A 19897-nucleotide genomic window follows, 5' to 3' on the forward strand; every position below is an offset into this window, starting at 1 on the left:
AGCCCTGCAACGTGGGGCGAAACGTTGGCTCATTAAATTAGTATATTTCTACTATTTGAGTTTTTCTTGACCGCACCCGGACCATATTCCTTTCAAAAAAAAAAAAGCATTAAGTCTCTAATATAAAATTTAAATTTAAGTGAAAAGATTAAAATTTTAATATTTCTGTAAATTTGTTTGTCCTGTCTAATTAAATTTGACATTTTTGTTTTGTTAAAGATGATGGCAGGAATTTAAAACTATTTTAGTTCTGTGGGTTTAGGAAAAAGAGGTGATGTTTTGAAACAATTTTTGCTTCAGCTATAAAATTCTATTAAACAAAATAGTATGATACCATGCTTAATTTAATAATATAGTCAGGGGGGACCTAGAAATTATCTTTAAGTGGTGATGAAAAAAATTAATAAATTAAAAATCCTCTATATGAGGCTTATTTATTTATTTTTACTTCCTAATGTTTTATAGCTAAGGCCAATGAAGATAGGAATCCTAATGCTTTACTTGGAATCCAAACCATGTCAATAATATCTCTCAAGATCTTTTCTTTTTTTTTTTTATTCTACACCACAGGAAGTGGGCTATTACGCCATTTTCCCTCTCGCAGCCCAATACAATTTTACTCTTCCTCTTAGTTGGTCCGCATCCCGCTCAACATCCTCCAGACCAACACACGCCAAAAGATGGTCCCCATCCATGTCTTCCATGTTGTATAGAGGACATTTCGGGGAATCTACAATTCCAATTCGATGGAGGTGTTTTTGGAGCAAATCATGTCCTGCTACTAGCCGAAAACAGGCCACTCTCTCACCTCTGCTAAGATTGCCGGGGATTAGTTTAAAAATGTACTACAAAATTCAAGCTATAATATACTACTTCTAAAAAATACAAAATTTATTTATAATAAAAAAAAATTGTAATAAAACATGATAAAATATTCAGTCAACTATCATTTCTAATTGAGAATGAGTTTCGAAATATGAATTAACTGCTTCTATCATTATGAAACAAATCTTATTTTGTTCAAGATAATAATATGGAGGATAAATATAAAATTGTTCTTAAAATTAAAATTTTCTTTTTCTTTTACAGATTGCTATTTAGTCGCATTTTAAGAAAATAAGGCTTTGTTTTTAGAATCTTCCAATTATACATCAGAAACACATCATTTAAAAATAAAAGTAGACAAAATAAATTATTATTTAAAAAATAATAGAGGAGAGTTGTTTCCTAATTTTTTAATAAATAAATCAGTTTTTTATTTGAAATATTATAAGAGAATTTTTTTTTTTGTAATTTCCTTTCATGTAGTTATTGATTTCTGTTATGAATGCTTTAGTTTCTATGAACTAGAAAACAAATATTGTATTTAGGTATTATTAGATTATTTTCTAGTAATTTTTTAAGAAATTATCTGGTAAAGTTGTTTATTTTTATAATTTTGCTTGCTTCTATGCAGTACAAATTACTTCACGCTAGCACAGCCAACACAGTGTTTTTATTTATTTACCTAAAGTAGACGTTAGCAATTATTTATTGAAAAAGATTTGTGTGAAGTATTAAAAACCATTATGAATTACATGAGTAAAATGTATATATAAAAAAACTAAATGCTGTAATTTATAGAGGGTTATTTTTTTACACAAGTTAACATACTAATTTGATATTTTAAAAACCCAGAGTAGTTTGTTTTTGTTTTTTGTTTATTTTTTTATTTAAATTCAATGAAAGTTAAAATTTCTAGAGTAAATAAAATAATAAATTTAATTTCTAGATTGGGAGGGGAGTGCGGGTATCCTCAGATAAGCAGGACGGGAGTCCTTTGCTGTCCATCTCTCAGGTGACCAATACACTCCTGAATCAATAGTCTACAGGTAAGTATTGAATTATTAATTTTTATTAATAATTATAACTCAATATTTATTAATATATATAAATATTAATACTTCAAATATAAAATAAATTATATTATATATGTAATAGTTGATCGTATTAATAATCAAAAAGATGGTCTTGGTGTTAGTCAAGTTTATCAAATGAAAAATAATGAAAAAAAAAAAATTAAAAATCAAAATCTTAACCTCTACAACACATGTTGGAGATTTCAAGTGTTTATCTATATACATAAAAAGTTGTGGAGTTAATTCTATTTTTATTGCAGAAAAATTAAACTTCTAACTCTTACAAGAAACTGATATTTAATAACAATATTTAACTCATAACTGAGGGTGACTTCTGTTTTATTTAATTGACATTGAAATATAACACTGTATTAATAAATATTTCTGAGTATTAATGTCTGAAGTGCTTAGAGTTGGGCTTTGTATCTTTTTTTTTTTTTAGACTATCCCAAGATGGTGGATTTTATTAGTTATAATATTTATTACAACTTATTATTATATATTTATTTTGTTAATGTAATAATGAATATTTTTATTACATTATCTTAATATTAATCAAATTTCAATTCAAAGTTCATTAAAAATAAATCCTTTATTTCCCTAAGGACTCCGTGAATCCACAGGGTTCACTCATGGCTACAGTAACAGAATAAATAATTATCTGCCACAGCCGGATTTGAACCCAGGTCCTTGGGGGATTAATAGCACAGTGCCTTAAAAAAATTTGAAATGCAACAATTTCAATGAAATTTTTATTTTGATTTCACAAAATTAAAAATTAAACTGTGATTGAAACTCTTTAAAAATAAAAAATATTACTTATTGGAAGTACCTGCTAATTTATATTACTAATAACACACTAAATGTTGAAATTTATATCTCTTCTACATTCTTGTATTTATATCCCTCATGTCAATGTGACTGTCTTAAATAAGTTTTAAAATATCATTTACAACCTAAATAATAATTAAAATGAACAGAAATTTTAAAATAACAGATCCAATATACTAAGGTAATAATGTCAGAATAGATATTACTAATACAGCCTAAAATAATCACAAGAAAACAGAATGAACTGAAAATTAACAATAGTAATAAACATTAGGTTAATTAGTTTTTAATATAATATATTTTCATTAATTGTTTGAGAGTAGTTAACTTTAATAAAAATATAAATTCATATGATCCCAAACTCTCAACATAGTTTATTATCTCAACGACATTTCGGCTCTTAGGCCAAGGAAACAACCTAAAATTTTCATATTATTAACATATAATTCAACTCATATAGAACACACTAATATTTCTTGTAACGTACCTTATAATTGATTTGTCACATTCACTAAAATAGTTTATTACAAAGTAGTCCACATTGCCCAAGTCAACAGTATTTAAAAAAATATATTTATCAAATTAATATCATAACAGTTTACTTTAAAATTTGTACAAAATTGCTATCAACTTACATTAATACATTAAAAATACACAGTTTTGTAAGTTGATAATGATTTTATACAATTTTAAAGGAAACTATTAAGATATTAATTGGATAAATATTTTTGTTTTAAAGATTGTTGACTTGGTTAATCAGATTTAGATTGTTGATTGTTCAGATTAAGATGGTTGATGGGTAATCAGCCTGCATTGTAAGAAACTATTTCAGTGAATATGACAGATCAATTATAAGGTATGTTAGAAGAAATATTAATGTGTTATGAGTGAGTTGAGTTATATGTTAATAACATATATTTTAGGTTGTCCCCTTAACAATGGTCTAAAGGCCAAAATTTCAGAGAGCTAATAAACTATGTGAAGAGTTTAGGATCAAATGAATTTGTGTTTGTTAGGATATTATTATAAAACAAATCGGAAATTTGATTAAACTACAAAATTTTAACCCTGTGCAATAAATAAATAAAATTTTAATTAGTGATAAAAATCAATGAAGGAGTCTGTCCCTTGAGGGGAGGATATGCTTATATACACATAAAACCCAATAATTTAAAAATCTGAAAACCTAATTTTTACAGGAACTCTATTTTAATAACAAAATTTTTCCATATTTGAAATGTGAAATGAAATTTACTATAGCATAAATTAAAAAAAAAAAAAAATTAAATCTATATAACTGTGTGAAAAATGGAAGATTTATAAGTCAAGTATTTCAGAGTATAATTCATAATAATTTATTGATTACCTTCCTTAATAAAATCAAGCACTACTTTGAAATTATATTGACAGTATAGTAGAATCCTGGCCACGTGTTAACTGACAGCGAAAATAAAATAGATAAATATTCTAATCATGCAGATATGGAGAAATTTTGTATTTATAAATTTCATGAATGATGAAAAATAAAAGAAAATAACAGAGCTTTTCAAAAATAACTTTGCTGTGATAATTAATTTAGGCATTTTACATACTTTGTCTTTTTGGTCTAATTCTCTCCTTGTCGTCGTACATTGACCAACCTATAAATTTGAGAATAATTTTCTGTTTCCTACTACAGATAAGTAAGGCTACCACGGAGGGTGGAAGAGGTGGGTTCCATGCCTTTTCTAATTTCAGGTGCATTTTAAATATTGCTCAATTTAACTATTTTAAAGCCTCCTCTTCTTGTTTTAAGGAAATATTTCAAAAGTGATATAGAAGCAGTGCTCCTTGGGGGTCTTAATGGGGCTGGTCCAGGCAGGAAGGATACCTTTTGTTTTGTGTTTGATCTCCTCTTCTCAGATTGTGACATGTCCTACATCGGCCAACCTATATAATTGTCATTTTTGTACTACAAATTAGTAAGGCTACCAAAGAGAGTGGGAGAGGATAGTATTATAGGATTATGCATTTTTTCAAAGCCATAATAAAAATAAAATATCTCCATAAATCATAAAACCATGAAAGTCCACATTTCTGTTAATAAATAATTCCCTTTAAAATACCTGGCCATCTTTACATTAAGGGCCTATTGGACCCGGCCCCAGGGTCTGATACTCCATAGGGCACCCTAGCTCCTATGATCAATAACCTAAAATGAATTAAGAATGAACTGAGAGGTACAATTGCTTCAAGATAGATTGGGCAGTTTATCACTGATACCGATAGAAAGAAATCTACTTAAAGAAATAGACTTCGAAGAAGTAATTTATGACTTTGCTTATCAAAAATCAAGATCTCTTATAAACGTTTAAATATTTGTTTAATGTTTTTTTACATTTCAAGTTTCAAATATTAAATAAAGCAAGGATTTTAACTACTACACAGTTTATTTCCATTGATAACCCAAAACTGTTCAGGAAATAATGTATCTAAGCTGATGGATGGACCCTCATATCTTAAAGTGCCTATGCCACACCCCCTGGTTGAAAACAGCCATACCTAAACCTATAGGCTGGATTAATAGGTCAAAATGGGAACCAGCCATGATACCCTAATGTGGGTTTTACTGTTTATACCAAAATAGATATATGAAGTAAATCTCCATAAAAAGAAGAATTACTAATTGTAGGAAGATAACCCAGATGGTGGTCAATAAAGGTATCAAAATAGTAAAGAAAACCAATATATAAAATAATAGAAAAAACTATTTAATGTTAACCTACGTTCCATCCCACTTTGCTGGGCTTTGTCAGGGAAGTCAGATTGAAACAAAGATGACAACACATCAGTTGTTTCAATCTGATAGTCCTGACGAAGACCTTCAAAATGGGGTGAAACATTAGTTAACTATTAATAGTTTTTTCAATTAATTTGATACCTTTATTGACCGCCACCCGGACTATCTTCTTACAATCTACTTCATACGGTTAACTATCTTCTTCCAATAAGAATTAGTAATATTCATTGTTGTCTGTGCACACTACTTTATTAAATAAGTACATACATATATAAAAAATAATACAAATAGAAATCAATAAGGAACATTGTGACTTTTATATACATAAAACTAAATAAGGCTCCGAAATGTTGTAACTAATAAATTAAAATAAAAAAAGTTAATAAGGAAGAGTTATTCACTTCAACTCATTAAATAAATACACAAATGTTACAACTAAAAAAAAATAATTTAATTATAAAAATTTCAATATTTTTGCATAAAAAACTTTTTATATATTGAATTTTTGTAATAATTAATACTTTAATTAAATGGATTAATTTTCTCATCCTAAAAATCTGTGTGCCTATTCTATGTGTAATTCTGTTCATTTAAAATTAATTTAATGAAATATATCTAGTTCTGAAAAACTAAAATGGTAGATTGGTCAGAATTTTAAATATGAACTTAAAACCATTTATAGTAATGAAAAATCGTCGGTCTAACATCATGATATATCTCTTTCTTTTGATTCATTTGACATGTTTATCGTTTCTTCAATCCTACATTAAAAATTAATAAATATTTCTATGAACAACACTACCAATACATTCTATGAGAATTTATTAGTGTAAACAACAAATGAATATAATAAACATTTAAAAAATACAAATAATTAACAGAATAGATTTTAAAGGTATGAATCTAATTTTATTGTTTTTTCTTTTGTTTCAGAACAAAGATAAACTTCAAGGAACACAAAAGATTTTCAAAATACAAAAATGCTTTCAACAAGAGCTTCTAATACTCATTCCTTCTCTTCTATAGAATTCCCAAACTAATTTTTTTTTTTAATTTATATTTCTCAAGATAGTATAAATATACGATCATTATATGTGTGTTTTTCTGTGATAAGTGTTGAATTATTTTTAGTATTATTATTTTTATTAAAGTGATTGTATTATATAGTTATTGTAATTTAAAATGTATTTAATTTATGTGTCCATGTTGTAAATTTGTGTAGATTTAAACAAAAAATAATATCTTCCTGAAAGAGAAAATCAAAATATTCCATTGTCTATATTTTGTGCAATTATTTATAATCTTCAATCAAAGATAAAAAAATAAATTTTAAAGAAATGTTGAAAGCCGGAGCTATAGTATGAATGAACCTATAGCTGAAATGTAATAGCATACTTGGGCAGTACGCTTTATTATTATTTATGTATTTGTAATTATCGAAGTACAATAAAATATGTAAAATATTATTCGCAAAATAAATGAATTATATTTGCCCAAAGTTGCTGTAATTCGCACAATGCATTCAGTGTCAAAACAAAATGCATAATTATTTATACACTTATTAAGGCTTTCAACAGAACAAAATGTATTTTAAAAAATTAAAAAAAAAAATTATATATCCTATGTACATATTTCATAAGCTCTCTTCCGGTTATTTATAAATAAACAGTTGATTAAAACTTTCACTAATTACTTTCTTACAGACTTCATTTTTCTTTAATAAACTGAATGCTTAAAAACCTCTTTTCTTAATTTAAAACCTTTTTCTTAAAATAAAGTTTACAATATCCTTCGAACTTCAGTTACTATCAATCCTAGTTCCTTTTTTTATTATTTATAAACTAAGAAGCAGATGAAACTTTTTGGATATCTCCATTATGCCAAGACTTACAAAAATAGACTTCAGGTAAAATATTTACCAAGTACTTAAGAGCCCAACCATTTTCAAATATTTTCCTTATATTTATTTGTTTGTGTATACAAGAATATTATGAGTTCAGGTGGTTGTGAATAATTAATTCGTTCTGACTCTAATTGAAGATGAGAGGTAAGAAGGCCTTCGACAAAGTATGTTCAGTAAGTTAGGAGATGAATTGACAGAATGAATTTTATGAGAACTAACCTTCAATCCTCACAGGTTGGAAATTTCACTCCAAATGGAACAAGCTTTCTGTCATGAAGGGAATGGCAAGTCCTGCAGAAGTTCTTACATGAGGAAGAAAAGGTATAAGGATAGAGGAGAAATAAAATTCCAATATACATTTCCAAAAATAGCACTAGAATTTACTGATTCACTATTTGTATGGTTAATCACTGCCTCTTAAAAAGGAGAAATTCCAGAAGAGAATATTCACATTAAGGTTTGCCAATTTAGTGCTTAGTCGACTCTCTGGGCTATTAAACACCATCGAGAGATGCTACCTGTAAGATGTAAGCTTTTACTGGATCAAAAGCTTCTATTGTAATCTTTATTGATTCTAATTTATGAATATTACAACAAATTAAATTGTTATTCCTTTGTACAATTAAAGTAATTAAAGAAATAATAAGGTGGTTGAGTGAAGATCTTAGTGGTTCACATGTCGACAGTTATATTACGCCAGGTGGCTCATAATGATTATGGAGGTAGGTAAAGCGGTATCCAGTAAATAGTAGTGGGGTGGCTACATATATTTATAAAAGAACACATAAACAGTGAAGGAAACAATTGAAAGATTTTTATCTATCCAAAATTTACATTAAAGCAGTTGAAAACTGATTTTTTTTTTTTTTTGTAATTCATTTTCTTCTCTCAGCATTTTTCATTCAGACTTTTTAAACAGCAGTGGGATCAGTATTAGACCTAATATAAGTCTGGCACATTAATAAAAAATTAATTAATTATAAAATGATTGGTTATTTCAATTCAAAAAAGAACGAAAGAAAGATGAGGTTTCAATTCAAAAAAGAACATCTTAAAATTTATGCCTAAAATTATAGTTATTTTAATGATGAAGTTGCTTCTTGTATGAATATAATTCAGCAATAAAATTATATGAATTATTCAAATTGTATACAAAGAAATTATTTATAATAAAGAATTAAAAGAACTTCTAAAATGTTCATAAAAACAAAGAAACAAACAACAAACAAAGAAAGTAAAATAATGAATCCGAAGCAAGAAAATGTTTGAGATTATTTCCTTTAACTCTGATAAAAATTTTAAAACAAAAGGAATATATTTCGAAGAAAGTTCCTGTGGTTCAAAGAAAAGGTTTAACAATTATAATAAAAAATATCAATATAGCTTCATGTTTATTTTCTTAGAACTCCTACGCTTTGGCCAATCTAGTCACTCTCAAGGATATCTTATTTATAATATACGGCTAACAATGCCATTAAAAAATGGTAGACTATTTCACCTTTGTCAAAATATATCTTATTCCATCAACCTATTTTTATCCATTATTTCACTTAGTCTAATTTCATTCAATTTACACAATTTACTGCAACCTTATCAATCAATTTCAACTTAAAATAGTTAAAAATTCTTTTTTAATTTTCTATGTGATTGATATATTTATTATTAGTTCTTCTGGTAAATGAATGAACAGATATAGCACCATATAGTACAAATATAGTACCATATAGTTTCAGGTATGTTTCCAAAATCTGTTGTTATAGGATGGTTCAATAAATTTAGTTTTTTTAATATCTGTATTATTTTCTAAATAAAAGAGATATTCCTTACTCTTCAATATCACATTTACAAGTAAGGTTTAGTCAGACTGATAAGATTCTTTATAATTCAGGTCAGTCTCATTTTTTAATGCCAACTGACTGATAGAGATTTAATTTTTTTTTTCTTTTTAAAAAAGTTATAGCACTAATGGGTTGTATTAAAAAACAAAGCAGCCTTGTTTTCTCCAGGCAGAGAAAGAAATGGGAAAAAGTCTGATTGTGTAAAATACTTCAGTATTGCTTAAAACACATTATTGTTAACTTATTAAAAATAAAAAATAAATCTTGAGCTGTTTAGCGAGGATGGATAAAAGTCTGAAGGATCCTGATGATGATGAGTGTGTTCTTAATTAGTTCAAAGGTAGCAAGATTCCTCAGAGTAGAGATCTTGTATTATAGAAAATACTGAAGAATTTAACTTCCTTAGGGAAATAACACTGTAAGTCTAGCAGTTTAAAAAGGTTTTACGACCAGAAAAATGTTTATTTTCTTTAAAACTCAAAACTTCCTCTAAAAGGTTGTAAATAAATAAATGGCTAATAACTGAAAAAAAAATTTAATGAGGTATAAATAGTTAACCATAGATTAAAATGAGAAGATGGTCAATCAACTGGTGGTGCAATCAGAAAAATACACAAATAAATAAAATTTATTGCCGACAATTCAACCTGAATTTCAGGCATTCATCAGGGCTAAAAACAAAACAAGATAACAATCTTAATTCAGAGACAATAAAAAAAATAATAATAAACAAACTTGGAAATACACATAACAATAAATTAAGAAGATAGTGGTAGGTTGATACTAATAGAAGACACAAATAAATAAGTTTTATTTATTTGTGTACTTTTTCTGACCACAACCCCAACCATCTTCTCCTCATAAATTTTTTTTATAAAAGTCGATTAATTACTCCAAAGCCACCAACAAAAAAGAAGGTTTCAGCAGTTCGTTCAACTTCAAATTGAACAAGTTCCATTTCAATTTCATTCATTTACCAGTATATTGATGATTAAATAATTATTAAAAGAATTACTTTTGGTGAATTAAAATTTATCAAAGCTTTTTTAAGGTAAATCATTTGTCTAACAAAAATATGAAGCAGAATAGTAGTTCAAGATGATGTTATGAAACATTATTGCTAAGTACAGTCGTACATATTTCAGCTAATAGCATTTGAATTATTAAGCCCTCCCCAATGGTTTCAGCTTAGAATTAATAACTGGACTGACATATGAGCATAAATTGATAGTTATGAAAATCTACCAAAACATAACAACTCGTTCATTACAGAAACTTTAGTATTTGATTTGAAGTTTAATGCCAAGTGACGAAACTTAGTCTGTTCACTACAGAACTCCAGAAATGAGAGAAAGTTTTATTCAAAATTTTTCATCAATGAAACTAAGATATATGAATATTTCCAATGAGTTTAATTAATTTAATATATGAAATTAAATTAATATATGAAAATGAGTTTAATTATGTCTTCATGCTTTAATTCTTAACAAATTATTAATATCTTTAAAAACAAAAAAAGATATATTACATAAGCGATAACATAAAGGCTGTCCCTTATTCTGTTCATTACAGAACTCCAGGAATGAGAGAAAGTTTCATTCAAAATTTTTCATCAATGATATATGAACTCAATGATAATAATAATGATAATATATAAAACTCAGATATATGAATATTTTCTGCTAGATTGGAGCACCTCCATTGACTTGATCGTGAAAGAAGGATGTCCCTCACACAAGATGTAATACTACAACTTTCTTCAATATTCATGAATCTGAGACTTCATCAGCAACAGAAACTGTATAAGTCAACATGATCAATACCAAGCTGCAGGATAACTAAATTTTCTCTTTTAAAATATATTTTTTTATTTAATAAGTTGTAGTGAATAACTCTTCCTTATTAAATTTCTTTATTTTAAAATAACAGTAACATTTCAGGACCATAATCATAATGAGGATGATGGGGAGATGGCCCCAAAACGTTGTAACTGATAAATTAAAATAAAAAAAGTTAATAAGGAACTGTTATTCACTTCAACTCATTAAATAAATGAAGAACCCATCCAGCAGTAAATGACTCAAAATAAAATATATTATTTTATTTGTTAATATATTGACATGAAAAAAACTTTCATTTAGAACATTATCACTATTCTATATCTATTGTACTACATTTCGGATTTACCCCATATTCATATTCCAATACAACTCATTTTGTCAATTGCATCTATTTCTTTTTGAAAAACTTTCATATGTTCACATAATTTAAAATTTGCTACGTAACATTATTCAAACAATTTTTTTTATTTTCTAAAAGTGTTTATGAGCCATTGAGATCAAAAATGACTTTCATAAACAAATTATTAATTATTTATTGAGTGCATTAACTTAAAATGCTTTTAAATAGCTGGTAGAGGTCTGAGACTGACTAGTTAAAAAAAAAAGTTATTTTACAAACAACTTGATAAAAGTTCCCTTAAAATTTTGAATATCTCAAAACTCCAGGTTTGGCTTAAACCACTTAAAAGGCTCATATAATGATTTTTTATTAATAATTAGAGTTTTTAACCATTTGATTTTGTTTGTTCCTTAAAATTTATAGGCTATTTGGATTTCCAATCTTTTAAAGCTTCTTCCTCCAGTCAGAGAGGAGGAAAGCGGGTTCCAGGAAAACCGAAGTGATTTCCTAATTATAATGTTTTCTTTCAGCCCACAATGTGACAGATGGATCTGTCAGATGATGTAACAATTATTTTTTTAATATATGAAGAAGATAGCCAGGGTTGCAGTCAAAAAAGAATAAAATAGTTTTCAACTATTTATTGTCTGACATTTTGCCCCACTTTGTAGAGCTTCATCAAGGCTGTTCAAGATGATAGGTTAAACAGAATGGTCTGTTTGACCTATTGTCTTTAAGAGCCCTACAATGTGGGGTAAAATGTCGGACAATAAATAGTTGAAAACTATTTTGTTCATTTTTACCATAACCCTAACTATCTTCTTCATATTTTAAATTATACGGTCAACTATTTATATGTATATATATATAATTATTTTTTTACTTTTCATATCATGTCAGTCATTCAATATAATGCTTTTATAACCGACTTATTTATTCATTTATATGGAAATAGATCACTTTAAAAAAAATAAAATAAGTAATAATAAGCCCTCTTCAACCTCATGAATTGGCACCTTTAATTGGGTAAAAATCTGGCAGTTGAATGTGATTCTGACCAAATCACCTCCTCGCACAACCATTGGTCCAGTAACAGTACTTCCTTACGAAGTACTGCACACCTGACCCTTCGTGGGTTGTAGATTTATTTTTTTAAATTATTAAATAATAACAAATTAGTTCAAAATGTAAGATAGATAGCACTCAGACCCACCAATCATGCACTCAGTTAAAAAGAAAAATCAGTAATCTCAAAAACTGAATTTGGTGAATGACTAATAGACACATGATTTGAGTATAAAAAAGTCTTTAAAGTGGCTACTGACAATCATTCCACATCAAATACAGGTACTAGAAACTCTCCACTAGTTTTAGAGTGCTAAAAACTCTCTCCCCCAAATAAAATAAATAATTGGTCTCTTTGTCAAACTTTGTAAAAACATTTCCTTTATCATAAAAATGAAGAATAAAAATACTGGAAGATTATTGATTGACCATGTGTATAGATGAATGGAATATGGTCCGGGTGCGGTAAAAAAAACTCAAATAGTAGATAATTATACTATTTTATTGAGCCAACGTTTCGCCCCACGTTGCAGGGCTTCGTCAGGGCTAAAAAAGATACAAACACTATAGTTACAAAAAGAAAAAAATAAAAGAAAAAACATAAGTGTAAAATAACAGGGGTATAAATAAAAATAAAAATAGGCCATAAAAATTCCCATGGTGAAAGAATGTTTCATGGGAGAATATGAAATAAAAAATGTCTTTACTCTGGGACTAAGTCTCCTTAGAATAAGAACAATGAACATAAAATGATTTTTTATCATTTAGTTATGAAGTTCAAAATATCAGATTGTCTCTATAACAATTTTACATTTGATCAGGAGATTGGGATTCAGAGGTGAAGAATAATCAGGGTTCTGTTTCATAATAAGTACAAACTAATACTATTATTCTTGTAGATTTATCTTAATTCAATTACACTAACTTGTACAATAGTAAATTGTACTTTAGTACTTTTTAATCCCGGTAATATCACTAATAGTCATCCCTATTATAAAAAAATTATTAGTGTTATTATTACGTTATTTTTATACATATATTTGTGGACCAATACTATTAGCTTTCATTATAAAACAGAACCCTGATATTCCTGGATAGAAATTGGATTCGTCAAAGGAAAAGTTCTATGCAATGAAGTATTAATATTGATTGGTTGACTTCTGGCGTTCAATGAGTAGATAGAGGAACGCAAGGTAAGAAGTTAAGTGATAAAGAAAGGTTTATTACTTTTTAGGGTTTCGGATAAGTAAGAAACAAGGAAATATTGCTGTAGAAAAGATGAACAAAGCCAATTGAGGCCAGTATAATAGCCAAAAATATGCATGTGTCAGGGAACCCCAAAGATAAATCTTATATAGCAATTCATAATAAGTTAAATTCCCTTCAAGTTCAACAGAGAGAGCCTCCTCTTCTACCAGACAATCCTAATAAAAATGGGGAAAATAGGAGAGGAAATAAGTAACAGACCGGTTTTAAAGGCAAAGGATTGGCAGATTGTATGGAACTACTTGAGTAAAAAATGGATTTTTTGGACAATGTTGGATTTTAATGAATATTAGGGTTGTTATAAGTTGTGTATGTTTCTTCAGTTTTTATGCTGAATCTAATAGAAACAAAGGAAAAATGAAAAACCTCCCTAAGATAAGTTATACTTAATTAATAACACTACTACAATTGATCTACTTTACTCTCAACAAAGTTTATTTTAATTCTCCTAAGTTTCGGCCCTTAGGCTATTATCAAGGAGACAACCTCAATTATTGACTTGTCACAATTCATTAAAAAACATCTTACACTTACAGGCCAATTGCCCATGTCATAATTAAAACTTATAATCCCAATACAACTATTATTTTAAAAACATTTCTTCTTACCAAACACAATAATATTAATAATAGGATATAATAGGATATAATAATATTAATAATAGGTTTTATTGTTAATATTATTGTTTGGTAAGAAGAAAAAAATTAAATATAGTTGTTCATGTATTGAGATTATAAGTTTTTATTACACGACATGGGCAATTGGTCTGTAAATGAAAGTGAATCATTTGTGGCTGGTGTTATTAATATAAACCACTCTCAAACAATTAATTAATCAATGTATTAAATTAGAAAACTAGTGATTCTTAATTATAGACAAACATTTGGATATTTCTACTATTTTACGACAGTATAATACCGTAGAGTGGAGTGATAATTAGTACAAGTCAGCCATCTTTAAGTTTTTAAAAATAGCTACAAAGTCAGTTGTTTTGTTTTATAGAACTTAGTATTTTCTCAGCACTTTATTATTTTTTTATTGTTTTTATTGTATGACCGGGTTAGTGATAGTATAAGATCCCAAGAGAAGAAAAAAGGCAGTTATTTCACCACAATTTTTTATTACTTTAATGAAAATTATGAATAATTACAAGTCAACATTGATGAGTCTATCAAGTACAGATAGGGGGAATAAAAATAACAGCTGTTTCAAAACATTAAAAAAATTAATTTTTCAATCGGAGCTCAATATCCTTAAAACTATCAACAACAATAGAAAACATTATTTAAAGCAGAGTAAATTTGCTAAAACATGAACCCTAATCGAGCTAATTATGATCAATAGTTCCTGAGATATAGCTTATTAAGAAGCAACATTTTATATAAAATGCACTGACAAAATCAGAAGTTAGTGAATTCATATTGATAACTCCTATATCTCAAAAACCATAAAATGTCTGCCAGCACTCAAATTAAAGCTAGTTGAACGTACTATAAAGTAGTTTATGACACTTATATTTGCAGTAGTAGAAGTTTTCATGATATTTTCTAAAATTAATTGATTTATAGTTGTTCAGACAAAATTTTAAGTGCAAAATTCATATTCACAAGTGAAAATCATAAAAACTACTACTTCTACGAAGAAACATGTCATAAACTACTTCATAGTAGGTTAAATTATCTTTATTTTGAGTGCGGGCAGGCATAAGTACATCTTATGGTTCCAGAGATTTATTTTTTCACAAATCAAAATTGTTGTCTGGACAACTAGAAATCAACATATTTTAAATTTATTTTGTTGAATATCATGAAAACTACTACTCCTACAAAGATAAACATTAGAAACTACTTTATAGTACATTAAACTGGCATTAATTTGAGTGCTAATAAGAAATTTGTGCGTTGAATGGTTTTTGAGATATAATTTCTCAAAATAAATTTACCAACCACTGATTTTTCAGTACAATTTTTATGAAATGTTGCTTTTTAAAAAGCTATGTCGGAAACTATTGAATGTAAATAGCTCTATTAGGGCTCATACTTTAGCAAATTTTCTTTACTTTAAATGATATCCTGTTAGAGTTTCTAATTCCTATCTACACTTAGCAGACTCATGAATTTTAACTAGTAATTATACATAGTTTTCATTAAAGTAATAAAAAATTGGGGTGAAATAACTGCCTTTTTTTTCTCCCTGGCTCTTGTACTGTGATTCTGTTTAATATAGCATTAGATTCTATTCATAAATCATTATTATTCTAACTAAAAAAAAAAATATGAAGAAAACTCCACAAAAAAAAGTGTAAAAGCATGCTTTTAGGTGTTAAAAGTATACTTTTTTAGGCGTTGATGACCAAAAGGTTTTATGCCTGTAAACAACAAACAAGTATACTTTTATAAGACACTTTTTGAATTATATTGTTTCATTCTAGATGAGCAACATACTAGTAGATAAAAGAAAAGAAAGAACAATTTGTTTAAACAACTGAAATTTATTGAGGCAAATTCTAGGAATCAGCATAAATAATAATAGAAAGTTTTATTTACAATTTCTTAATGGCGCAGTCTTCATTCACCAATGATTTAAACAATAAATACAATATTGCAATTAACAAATATAATATTTATCAAGATAATGTCAATAACATACATATATTTATTTTGTCATATGCAATGACACCAAAGTTATGTTCATTAGACGAATACACTAACTATTCAATAATCAGATTATAAGGATTGGCACCCATATTGAGCACAAAGGGTTTCAGCCTCTGAGCTCGTATACCTTGGCGTTTAAACAAAATGTAATACAGCAAATTCCCAACTACCTGGGAATAGATTAAATATACATTAATATAAAGTAAAAATTATATATGAGTAATACTGTAATGTGTACAATTGTGTCTAATGTGTTTAAACCGATAGCACTTTCATGTTCGATATTTAAAAAAGAAAATAAATAAATAAAAAAAGTAACAATTAAATAATCAATTTTAAAATTAAGTTATTCACTAATACAAGGAAATAAATAAGCAATTTAGCCTTACTAAGAAGCTTAGATTAAAATCATCTGTATAATTTGACTTCATTAACAATATAAGCTTCAGTTATAACAGGCCTATACGACTTATACATTATCACAAACAACTGCCGATGTGAATAACACTATGCTTTTGAATTGCACTTCAATATATAACAAATACGCTAACAACATATAGGTATTCTTTCAACAAACTCACATATGCAAAATATTAAACAATGACAAAAGACTAATGAGAGTCTAGACATCAATTTCATTCATAAATAAACAAAAATGAATTGTATCCTAAAATTCTTAAATATGAGACACTAAGATGATATATATATTTTTTTATTGATCACTGTCTTTTTAATTAACATATGACTACATATAAGTTTAGAGTATTATTGCACTGAAGAAAATGAACAAGAAAACAGTGATGTCATCGCTCATCATATTGGCTTAAGCTTTAAAACGCATTTTAAACCAGGTACATTATATTTTCAATACGATTCAATTATTGCTCGCGATTTCTCTCATGTCAAAACATACACTGTACAATTTACAAATCGCTTAGATCAATTCGATAACTATACATTCTCAATTTATTATAAGCCAATTATTATCTTATATATTTCTCAATATAATCTCTGTGTCTATGTATTTAAAATATGCTGTTAATATAATTCTAAAATCTTTCCCTACAATAATGGTCTTCAATTTACAAATCACATAGCCTAGGTAGCATGTCTTCCCAGTTAATATCACTCATGATTTAATTTTTTGGGGTATATAACCAGCCAGGTAATAAATAATCAGGAATGTGAAAAATGACTAAATACCGCCAATTTGGTAAAATGGGAACGCTCCAAATTGGGTATTGACCGGAGTTTTAGGGGACGCGCATACATATAAGAGATCATCTGATTGAAGTTGGGTTCTATTCAATAACGGTTCAGAAGTTGATCTATGTATTTTTGGTATGGAATGTAAAAGGCTTTCGAGTGAGGCGAGAATTTGGGGAAATAATGGGCGATCTTCTCTTTTAAATTTAATACAATCTTCAGATAACCTCCTAAGTGCTTTTGGTGTTTCAGGAGGTAAATTATTAAGATCAGGCCTAAGATATCCTCTACCGACTTTAAATAAAATTTCATCTTTATTATTAATGTGAGAATAAGGAAGCTGACCAGTCAAAAGTTCATATAAAACAATACCATATGCATAAACATCCGACTGAAAGCTGTAAGGTGTATCTTCCTGCATCCTTATCACTTCAGGAGCCATCCACAGAATGGAACCAGAGGGTTGCTGAAACTGCTTTCCACCAGACCACCTCGTTTTCACAGTAGCAAGTCCAAAGTCGCCTATTTTAACTACCATATCATGAAGAAATATGTTATTACTTTTTAAATCTCTATGAATTATATTCTTTGCATGTAAGTAATCCATCCCCTGTGCAGTCTGTCGAGCAATATCAATAAGTGTTACTAAATTAAATTTTGTTTCTTGAACATGAAGGTGTCTATAAATACTAGAGCCTTCACACCACTGGGTAACTATAGAAAGTTGTGGTTTACTTACATAGCCCATAAATAAGAGGATATTAACATGGCGGGTCTTCCTCAGCACAGCCACTTCGTTTTTAAAAGCTTGTAATTGGGCACTTGTCGGGTCCTTAACATTTAATGTTTTAATAGCTACAGATCCATGCCAATGTCCTTTATAAACTGTTCCGAATGATCCTGAACCTATTCGCTGTCCAGTCAAGATTTCATCAGCAGGTATTTCCCAGTCTTCAATCGATTCTCTAGGACCATCTTTACTTATCTTCTTATTAGCACTCTCATCTGCAGAGCGAGCTCTAGGCCTCCACGGTCGTAAGGCATTAGTTGGAGATGCTTGGGCACTCTGTGAATGTGAATGAGGAAGCCTGTTGGTTGCCATAATAGGGCCAACACTTGTCAGGGTCACTAGTTCGTCTAATGGATTCGAATCAGTTCCGCTGGGATTGACTAAATTAAAGCATACGTTGGGAGCAGAACTAGACCTTTCACCATGTCCCAGTGCCCTAGGGTGTCTCCGAGTCGAAGGCCTTGACATGGTATATCCTTGAGGCATATGAAGTATACCAGCAGACTTTTCGGGATTAGATGCTAGCAGCATTTGATAGAAATTATCTATCATTCGTACTTGTTGACAAAGTGCAGGTACACCACCAGCACAACGCTGATGAAAACGGTAACCACATGTCCTACAATAAAAACCTTGAAAAAGTAATCGTCTACAGCATTCACAAAACACCAGAGAAAAAAATGTCTTACGGACAAAATTATGAGATATACTGGTAACAGGAAAATTGTCTATAATTTCTACTCTTATCTCATCTGTATCTATTGATGAAATGTCTGCATCCCAAGGTATTACAATATTATTATTATTAGAATACACGGTACACATTTCAGCTGTCAGATTCCTAAGTTTCATCGCTTTTGCTAGAGCTTCACGCACTGTATGACCAGGTGTCACTTGAACACTTGTTCTCTGCTGGTTAGGTAAATGGGCCCTAACCACCCTCTTCAAAGATGTTTGGAAACTAGGCCTGTGCCCCCTGTCCAAACTAGGATATGCACTATGGTCACTATCACTCAAGTCCTGAGGAATTAACCTTAAATTGATCTGTTCATTCAACTGTTGCTCCTTCACCTCTAACTCATGCAATTTACTAGTTAGCTCCTGATATTCCGATAAATACATTGGAGGTGGGTGTTGCATACCTGCGAACTTGGCATTTAACGCGTCTATATTTTCTCTAGTTAAGTGTATAACGCTTTGTATGTTTTTCAATTCATCTTCTAATATTTCTATTTCATCATATTCTGAAGACATCTTGAAGCTATGACTTTGTAAAACACAGGCTATGTCAATTCCTTAATTATCTTTTCATTGATGATAATAAATTCATTAATACTACGATTAGGGGCTCGAAATTTATAAAATCCTACCACCCATCAGCGGCGAACAGCCGTCTACTGCTACCATCGAGGAGTAAACAGGTGCCTTTATCTACTTTTAAAAACACTCGAGCCGATTCGATTTTTAACCAAACGAAAGGCTA

General features: G+C 28.7%; 2 protein-coding genes across 2 annotated transcripts in view; one reads left to right on the forward strand and one right to left on the reverse strand.

The window, feature by feature from the left end:
- Window positions 1–1871, forward strand: part of ss (spineless) — a gene marked incomplete at its 5' end in the record, with an annotated part of 44027 nt that extends 42156 nt beyond the window's left edge. Inside the window, one exon of the mRNA XM_014437736.3 lies at window positions 1772–1871. Within this exon, the coding sequence (XP_014293222.3) occupies window positions 1772–1841 (70 nt within the window). The remainder of the gene's footprint in view (window positions 1–1771) is intronic.
- A 14359-nt stretch (window positions 1872–16230) lies between these two features.
- On the reverse strand, window positions 16231–19876 carry Raf (Raf oncogene). The gene has a single exon (XM_014437737.3). It carries the CDS (start codon window positions 19666–19668, stop codon window positions 17614–17616), a length of 2055 nt encoding a protein of 684 aa, XP_014293223.1. The 5' UTR covers window positions 19669–19876; the 3' UTR covers window positions 16231–17613.
- Window positions 19877–19897: the final 21 nt, after the last annotated feature.

Source organism: Halyomorpha halys, unplaced genomic scaffold (genome assembly GCF_000696795.3).
Source record: "Halyomorpha halys isolate HHAL.00 unplaced genomic scaffold, Hhal_1.1 Scaffold3509.1, whole genome shotgun sequence".
NCBI lineage: Eukaryota > Metazoa > Arthropoda > Insecta > Hemiptera > Pentatomidae > Halyomorpha > Halyomorpha halys.